This window comes from Chenopodium quinoa, unplaced genomic scaffold (assembly GCF_001683475.1).
Source record: "Chenopodium quinoa cultivar QQ74 unplaced genomic scaffold, ASM168347v1, whole genome shotgun sequence".
In the NCBI taxonomy this organism is placed as follows: domain Eukaryota; kingdom Viridiplantae; phylum Streptophyta; class Magnoliopsida; order Caryophyllales; family Amaranthaceae; genus Chenopodium; species Chenopodium quinoa.
Genome location: NW_018743919.1, coordinates 2,431,794 through 2,441,013, shown reverse-complemented (window position 1 = coordinate 2,441,013; position 9,220 = coordinate 2,431,794). Strand labels below are relative to the sequence as shown.

Here is a 9,220-nt window from a genome sequence, read left to right as displayed (position 1 = left end):
TACAACACAGAGTATATGTATTTTTACCATGCAATCGTATGTATGTATTGTTTTGATTAGTTGATTCGTATTGGCTCAATCGTTTTGTATTTAAAAAATTATACAATAATAAACAGATTTATTCTATTTGTAAGAAAAATAATTCTGTTAAATCCTCACAAGTTTGTTAACCCAGGCCATAGGATACGATGAAACCGTGAAAGTAAAGGAATATCCACTCCCAAAGACAAACAGATGGTGAATGGCTAGTCAATTTGTCAACTCTAATATACTGCATGGCTAATTCGTACTGTAGTATTCAAGTAGCCTTTATTATAACGATCTTTTTTTTCCGATAAGGTAAAGTACATGGTGGGAATTAGGTACTTGTCAGCATATTTCATGCCTAAACCAATTGCATGGACAATGTATGTAAGCAGAACTATTTTAGAAATCAAGCGAAAATTGACAAATTTTCACAAATCTTTAGCATGATTCATTCTTTATTTTAAACTTTTATTCTAGATCAATGACTTCACTACAACCTAGCCTGTGTTGCAACATTCCTAAAAAAAAATTAGGTGATAATTTTGAATAATTAATAAACAGTTTATTTACTTCAACATCAATAGCCTAATTTGTAAACAAAATGCCTAAGCATAGAATAGTAATTAAATATATATTCTCCTCATAGATTATGCAACTGTCTAAAGGGTAGAAGAATTCTTTCTCTCTTTTTTTTTTTTTTTTTTTTTTTTCCAAATGAATATCGTGACATTTAGGCCTTGTTTGGTTCACCTTATTTTTACTGATCTGATCTGGTCTGGTCTGATCTAATCTGATCTGGTCTGGTCTGATCTAATCTGATCTGGTCTGGTCTGATCCGATCCGATATGATTGTTTGATTTGACCAAATTTTGACCTTAAGTGTACGATAATCTATAAGGAAAAATATCAAGTGGAATCTTGTTAGATTCGTAATAATGTGTAGTTTATTAATATGTAATTTTCACAATTTTTTTCATTACGAAATTAAGAATATTTAGCGATAAAAAACCGCACATAAAACGATGTTCTGATCTGAACTAATTTTTTCTGATCTGATTTGATCTGAACTTATTTTTTCTGAAATAAGTAAAAATAAGTTGAACTAAACAAGGCCTTAATCCCTATACCATGGAGATTCGAGGTGGGAGCGATGTTAATATTCCACCACTTCAACCTCTTTCAACATAGCTAATTAGCTACTTTGACCTTGAACATAATTTATAAATTTCCCCAAATTCCCTATTGTATCTCATAGCTCAAAATACGGAGTACTTCTTACAATAACTGCGAAGTATTTTACTTAAGGACACATGTAACCATCAATTAAGAAAGAAGGCGGAATACTACCTTGAGATGACCGAGAAACATGTCATAGACTAGAGGGAACAATAAGAAGCTTACATGCATTACAAAAACGCAACCACTTATCACTAGTATGTTTTGGCAGGTTGAGGTCATCATACAGCATATGTTTTGGAAACACAATATATACAGAACTTTGTCGACCTAAGAACTAAGCATCATACAATTTTCTGAAGTGTGACTCAAAAAAGAAATGGGAGCACAGTTTTGTTACTCGGTTATTCACAAAGGTGGAGTCGTCTGTCATCGCAACCACGTGAATACAGAACACATAAATAAAAAGGTATCTAACCAACTGATCCTTCAAGTTTGATGCTCATAAGTTGGTTCACTTCAGCACCAAACTCGTCTGGAAGCTCGTTGAAGACATCCTTGCAAAACCCAGATATCATGGCAGCCATTGCCCTTTCATAGTCAATTCCTCTTTGCTGGAAGTAGAAAAGTTGATCTTCTCCAATTTTGGATGTGCTAGCTTCATGCTCGATCCGTGCAGAAGGATTCTTTACCTGTTCATTAACATTAGATAATCAATGACAAAGCACAAGCAGCAACCCTAAAATTGATGAGCGTAGAAGTTATTGAATGTCGGACATTTAGAGAGGTAAATTCAACACATACAGCAGAACAGCACTACACATTTAAATGTTTGGAATATGCAAGGAACAGAAGCATTTTAGTAAGAGGGGGATACAGCTTCGTCATTTCCATTAAAGCTAGAATTGCCTTCATTAATTTGGGACTTGCATCACTCCCTAGTTATGACAACCGTAGATAGAATCAAATTAGAAGCAAAGGAGAATTAAAAATTTAGAGATCAGACCACTAATTTGTACTCAAAATTGGGAAAGAAGTTGCATAAGCAGCTATTGTAGCAACAAACCAGCAATCTAAAAATGATCATGTCTAAACGAGACAACAGATAGACCCCTTTGTCCAAACCCACACCACTACCCACCCCCACCCCCCAACACACACACACACACCAAATTAAAAAAAATTGGGACTATTCCCTCATCAGGATCAGGAAAAAAATGATAAAAAAAAAAAAAAAAAAAAAAAAAAAAAAAAAAACACACACACACACATACACAGAGCATTTGGTATGGGGACAAATCATAAAAGTATAAAAGTCCACGGTTTCAATTGAAAGAATTCGGCATACACAATAGAAAAGTGAAACACAAGGAGGAAAACCGCAAGTAAGCTGACAATAATTTAAATCAGCAAAGGTAGTGCAAATTGTGATTCTCAAACAAGCTGCCAAAAAAAAGAACTCTTATTGCTGCCTAACACAATCAATCATTGTCATCATTCATTTGTGAGGTGTACCTCATGTTTCAAGTATTTACTCAATAGAAGGGAGAGAATCTTACAGCTTATCACATACCCTGAACTACTGTGTCAAATGGAGATAGAGAAGCTAAAAGGCAGGCCAGAAGGTACTAGTGCTTTAGTCAACCAGTAGTTACTGGGCATCTAGAGAAAATAGAGATAGTGGGCTTTTGAAAAAAAAGGATACAATTCCATCTTACCCTATCCAAGTAACTTTGGAGTTGTTCGTTATGTGGAAGAATTGAGGGTGGGATTGGGAGGCATAATCCCAGTTAAACCTAATCCCTAGTCCTTGTTTGTATGAACAGATTAAGAATAAATCAAGCAATGGGAATGGTAATTGGAGGTGCAACTCCAACCATTTTGAGAGATAGATCAAAAACCCTTTTGCTATTCATGAAAGTGGGGGGAAGAATAGCTATAAGGGTAGACTGGTAAATTTGTAAGTTAATCCCAAACTATTTCAAGACTACCCAAACAAGGAAATGGGACTATGTTTATGTATTCCCAAAACCAATTTCTGATCCCCATCCCCAAACCCCCTTTCCCACTCCCCAAACCCAACCACCAAGGTTGCTTTGGCTGGACTGTGCTGCTGATTTGGATCAATTCCCTCATTTGATTCTAACATTACATGTTCTAGAATTTTTCGATTCCAATTATGACAGACATTGCACTGATAGAGAGCCTCAAATTGGGAGTAGGAAACTATGAGAGGAAAGGACAAAAAATGTAGAGGTGAGACAGATCAAATGTTCATAATCCCAGTTAAGAAAATAAAAAATCATAGATTCATTTTTAAAAGGATGAGATCGGCTGCATGAACCAAGACTCTATCATTCTGGTCATCCGCAAATACTCCCTTTCTTCATCTATTTCTATCTAGTGCTACATGCTCTTGCAAACCCACTTTCTTCATGTCATTCTAAACTCCCACTGTCCTAGTTAGCTTTGGCCTCCTTCAAATCCATGTGAAACCTCCATTATCCCAATTCTGCTCCTTGCTTACTGGTGCATCCTCTGGTAGACATCTCACATACCGTTCTCCCTCATCTTATCCTCAATACTCGTAACTCTATCTTTCCTACAAAATCTACATCTTAATTTTATCCGCCTAGGTGTGTTCACACATCCATCTCAACATACATATCTCTACTACACTAATTAATTAGCATTCTCTTAATCTCCTTCCTTACTAGAATTTGCAATACCAGTTGAGAAAGAAGTCACGGAAGCAGCACCTAATAACAGCAAACTAACAATTGTCAAGTCTTCAATAGACGATTGATTGAGCAACAGTATTCCTCATATTTTGTAAACTTTGTGACACTTCCTGCTTACCACAAAGGCATATATTCAAGAGAAAAGGGAACTAAATTAAAAAGTGTTTCCAACATTATCCCACCCCAACAATGAGGTTTCCAGTTGAAGCTCATGCATTCCCATGGCTAGAGTATTAGTGATGCACTATGTAATGAACCAGCCACCTGTGGTCCTCACGTATGTCAGAAGGAAGAAGAAAGCAGGCAACAAGGCACCAACACAGCAGCAGGCCGTGAGTACTGGGTAAGGGAATGAGTAACAGCACATAGGGACAAAGAGCAGAGCATGTGAAGACAAAATGCAATCATCAGGCACTAAATCAGTCTGGGAACTTGTGTATATAAATGAAAGAGGGGGAAAGCTTTACCCAGGCAATTTGTATTAGAGTTATCTTGGAGTGTTGTGGGCTAAACCTACTATTGTTGAGAGTTGTAGGCTAAACCTACTAGTTTGTGTTCTTCATTTTGCTGCCATTGTTGAATATAATCAAGCTTTAAGCTTTCTCCTTCATTTGTTCTGTTTTCTCTGTTTTGAGTTGCTGTTAGTACAATAGTGGTCTGAATCCATTACACACTATATAGTGGGTTTGAGAATTTTCATATCTGATGTTCAGACTTCAGAGCCTATTAGCTACCAATATTCACCCCCACCCTCAACAAAGCACACACACACGCGCGCGCGCGCGAGAGAGAGAGAGAGAGAGAGAGAGAGAGAGAGAGAGAGAGAGAACACCAGAACACTTAGCACTACCCTAGGGCCAAGGCCAACAGTGGTAGCAAAAAGTTGCCTTTCTAGCAAGAAAAAAGGGGGGAAGGTAAAATAGATCATGAAAAAAGAGATATAAGATTATTACTCCATTGTTCTAAATTCTAATGTAAGGCATCAGTCATACACAAATTAAAATTAGTAAGACAAAAGATAAAGCACAAGCAAGCAACCAATTACAAGTCCAGGTACGATCACATGAGTATAGCCAGTAAGAATTTTGACTCTCTCCTTATATGAGCCTAAAAATTGTCTCAATTGTTGCCTATATGTATGTATTGATCACCAGAATCTCCTGGCCTTTTAGTATTGAGTTCATAAAGATACAGGTCGTGTAGTTCTACCAATAGCCAGTCATTGAATAGCAGGAGAAATCATTGATGGTGGGTTATTCAAAAATCACGATTCGTCACTCTACCACAATTAATTTATACTTGAGGGGAAAAACAAAAGGCAGGACAGAAACTTTCCTAGGCCAAGCCTCTTTGTCTGTGCATTTTCACGCAGATGCTTAGAAGACCATTTAACCATTCTCAAGTTTCTGATTAGTCTTATATATTACCTAATACAAGATATTTTAAAGCAAAAACAAATCACCACAACTATGTACAGTGTCATAATCTAATTCTACCTCAGAATTTTCACTAGTGTGCAATTAAAATAGGCCTATTTTACTAAAAATAAGGGGTGCGTAACGAGTGTACCAAGCATAGAACTGAAGTGCAGGCTATTGCTTTTCAGAAAAAGTGGAGTTCTTCTAACAGTGTTTAGGGCAGATTAAACAGCACAAGATGATCAAACGGCTATATCTAATTCTGGATAATAAAACATACATGTCTATACCAAGCTCATGAAGAAAAATAATGGTAATGCAATTCAAGAACCGAAATATATTGGCCAATGAAGTAATGACTAATGATTAGTTTTAAAACTTATCAGCATTTCAAGTTTTCATTAGTCTGAGCTGGCTTCAAGTTAGTTAGCAGTGTTTGTAATTAAAAATGAAGCTACTGTTAAGCAGGTGCACTTTAGCTAGGTTTGCCTGAGTCACAAACTGTACCTATCCTCCATATGTTTACTGGCCTAGCTTGCCGGCTTCAAGTCAGAAACCATAGAGGACAGTCTGACATAATTCTCAATTAGTTGATTACATATTTGTCATAAGCAGGATGTCTATTAAGTTCAATTCAGTTGGTTATTTCTTCAGTTCATTGCCTAAGCAACACAGCGTCCTTACTTTTTTCATATGGTGAAATCAAACTGATATTGATATTTGTGTACAAGGCTACAAGCCTTAAGAACAAAGAACATCCATATTTGAAGGATCAGTAGATAAGGGGGAAATAGCTCTAAATTTCAATATTCTCATGCCTATTGCAAATTGCTAAAAGAAGTTTTTGTTACTTATTGGAAGTAGGATGATACAAAACTTATTTGCACAAAAAACGTCAATGAAAAGATGAAGTGAACGAGAGTCGCAACTCTAAATAAGTTACGAAATCTAAGTTACAGGCAATAGATAAACACGTAGGAAGTAAATGTGAACATTTATAATGATTGTTTAGAGAATCAGATTGATTACTAAAAAATACTATGTAGCTCTGCAAAGAGTACCAACAAAAACGAGCAAGCAAGAGAGAAAATTAAAATGAGACTACTGTTCAGATTTCTCCAAGTAAGTTTTAACATAATCCTACAAATTGTTTACATGTTTTTATGATATACTATTAACTCTAACGAAACAACTCCATTAGTCCTTTGTTCTCAACATTTATTGAACATATGTTCCACTGTGCCCCACAACATTTCACCCTCATGGAATCAGTAATTGTGAATCCTCCAACATACATCCTTCTAACCCTTGCATCATTGTACATATACTCAAAGTCTAAATTAAGTATAGAAATAATATAACTCACTCCAAGTCCTTTTGTTTTGTCGCAAGTTAATTATTAGGCATTTTTTAGAATAATTTCCGGTGAGGATCAATAAGTTCTGATAAGGGCTAACAAATTCACTTTACAGCTATAAATAAGTTCAAATACATTATAATTAAAAAGTTTAGATAAGGTGAATTTTGTTGAAATAACCAAGTATAAGAAGGCGCATCTATTTGAAAGTGTCCCTATTAGTCTAAAATAGCATAACAATTGTCATATTATCATTGACCAACTTCAGTATTGTCTTTGTAAACATGTAAGCTCTTTTTTTCTTCACAACTAACCATATGGCCATATTGGGGGGGGGGGGGGGGGGGGGTTAATGGAACTCTATTGCTAAGAACATCAGCAATATTTAGTGGCCTGTCAAATATAATACAGCTTAAAGGCAATCCAAAATAACCTTAAACCAAAAACAAAGTTCAGACAATTATAATTCAAATCCTCAACAGTCAACAATACCAAATAAGCAAACTCACTGAATGTACACATGCAACATGTAAAATGAAAAGAACAAGAACACATGGCATCTTCGAGGAAATACCTGAATATACGGATAGGTGTTTGCAGCAGCTTTATCCCCAATAAGCATAGAATCACATTGTGAGGAATTCCGAGCATTATATGCCTTCGACTGGACCTGAACTAACCCTCTATACACATTTCTTGAATTCCCAGCTGAAATTCCCTTGGATATAATTCTACTTCTAGTATTCTTGCCCTTATGTATCATCTTTGTCCCAGTATCAGCCTGTTGGTAATTGTTAGTCAAAGCCACAGAATAAAACTCACCCACCGAGTCATCTCCCTCCAAAACAACACTCGGGTACTTCCAAGTAATAGCTGACCCTGTCTCCACCTGTGTCCATGATATCTTTGATCTTTGCCCTGAACACAATCCTCTCTTAGTAACAAAATTGTAGATCCCCCCTTTCCCTTCTTCATCACCAGCATACCAATTCTGTACCGTAGAGTACTTGATCTCCGCATCATCATCAGCATACAACTCAACCACAGCCGCGTGCAATTGATTTGTGTCATATGAAGGGGCTGTACACCCCTCCAAGTACTCAACAAAACTACCCTCATCAGCAACAATCAAAGTCCTCTCGAATTGCCCCGTTTCAAAGGCATTAATCCTAAAATAAGTCGAAATTTGCATAGGGCACCTAGTACCCTTAGGTATATAAACAAATGACCCATCACTAAACACAGCTGAGTTCAAAGCAGCATAGTAATTATCATCACAAGGCACAACCCTCCCCAAATACTTCTTAACTAAATCAGGATACTCCCTTATCGCCTCCGAAATCGAGCAAAAGATCACCCCCGATTTCTCTAATGTCTTCCTATGTGTAGTCGCAATCGAAACACTATCAAGAACAGCATCAACAGCCACATTTCTACCACTAACATTAGCTAAACGATTCCTTTCATTCAAAGGCACACCCAATTTATCAAAATACTTAAGAAGCTCAGGATCAGCTTCATCTAAGCTATTCAAAGTGGGTTTTTTCTTAGGTGCAGAATAATAACATAAATCCTGAAAATTAATTGGTGGGTATCGATTATCTGACCATTTCGGTTCAACCATCTTCAAAAATTTACGATATGAACTCAATCGAAACTCAAGCATCCAATCAGGTTCTTCCTTTAGGGCAGAAATTAACTTAACTGTTTCTTCAGATAACCCTTTTGGAATCGTAAAAGAATCAATTTTTTCACTAAAACCCCATTTATACTCCCTTTTAAGGAATCTCTGAAGTGGGTCATCTTCATTTTTAGGAATTAAAGCAGGAGAAATAGATTTATTACCTGGTTCAGTAGTAATTGTTGCGCTTGAATCGTACCCAATTTCAGCTCTGATTTTTGTGAGATTTGGGAATCTGGGTTTTAGGGTATTGGGATTTTGATGAATTAAGGTCGATGATGGTGGGTCGCAAGAGGGTTGGAGAGAGAAACGAGAGATGGTGTTTGCTAGTAGAGATGCCATGGCTGAATTTTTTTTTCTGCAGAATGAATAATTATCGAAGAAGATGAAGTTTTTGAGTGGAAGTAATTTTAGGAGAAAATCTAAATTTCTAGTAATGGTTTTATTTTATGTGGCTATGAAATTTGGGAGACTCGTGGATGACACGAACCATCTTGGATCATTTGGCGGTTTCCAGAATTTCAGTTCATCTTGGATTTTTGGGCACTCTTGACCCTTGGTTAGTTCGATGGGGTGAAAAGGATTGGCATTGGCCGTGTTGGATTGGTGATGCTTTAGACTCGGGTACTTGGCTAGGCAGGGGCGCATGCCACGTACTGTTGAAATCACGGTCTATTTATTGGAGTTGGGTTAGATTTGCTTATTTCAGACTATATAGGTTTAGACAAGGGTTATAGAAAAAATAAGTTTAAGTAATTCTTTTGAAAAAGGATTTTTGAAAAAAGTTTAAGTAATTCTTTTAATAACTAATAAAGGTTAA

The 9,220-nt window shown here is 36.5% G+C and overlaps 1 protein-coding gene across 1 annotated transcript; it reads right to left on the bottom strand.

Annotated features, from left to right (window-relative positions):
- Positions 1–1,350: 1,350 nt before the first annotated feature.
- On the bottom strand, positions 1,351–8,924 carry LOC110687356 (UPF0051 protein ABCI8, chloroplastic-like). The gene is made up of 2 exons (XM_021863998.1): positions 7,294–8,924; positions 1,351–1,895 (listed from the first exon to the last, which is right to left on the bottom strand). The coding sequence occupies exons 1-2, from the start codon at positions 8,740–8,742 to the stop codon at positions 1,677–1,679; spliced, it is 1,668 nt and encodes a 555-aa protein (XP_021719690.1). The 5' UTR covers positions 8,743–8,924; the 3' UTR covers positions 1,351–1,676.
- Between the last annotated feature and the right edge of the window lie 296 nt (positions 8,925–9,220).

What these genes read in the sequence shown, in the direction of transcription:
- LOC110687356 (XM_021863998.1), bottom strand. Translation starts at nt 8,742, where the DNA reads ATGGCATCTCTACTAGCAAACACCATCTCTCGTTTCTCTCTCCAACCC. An exon ending in ACACCTATCCGTATATTCAG is followed by an intron (nt 1,896 to 7,293) that starts GTATTTCCTCGA and finishes GTTAATGAACAG; the next exon opens with GTAAAGAATCCTTCTGCACG.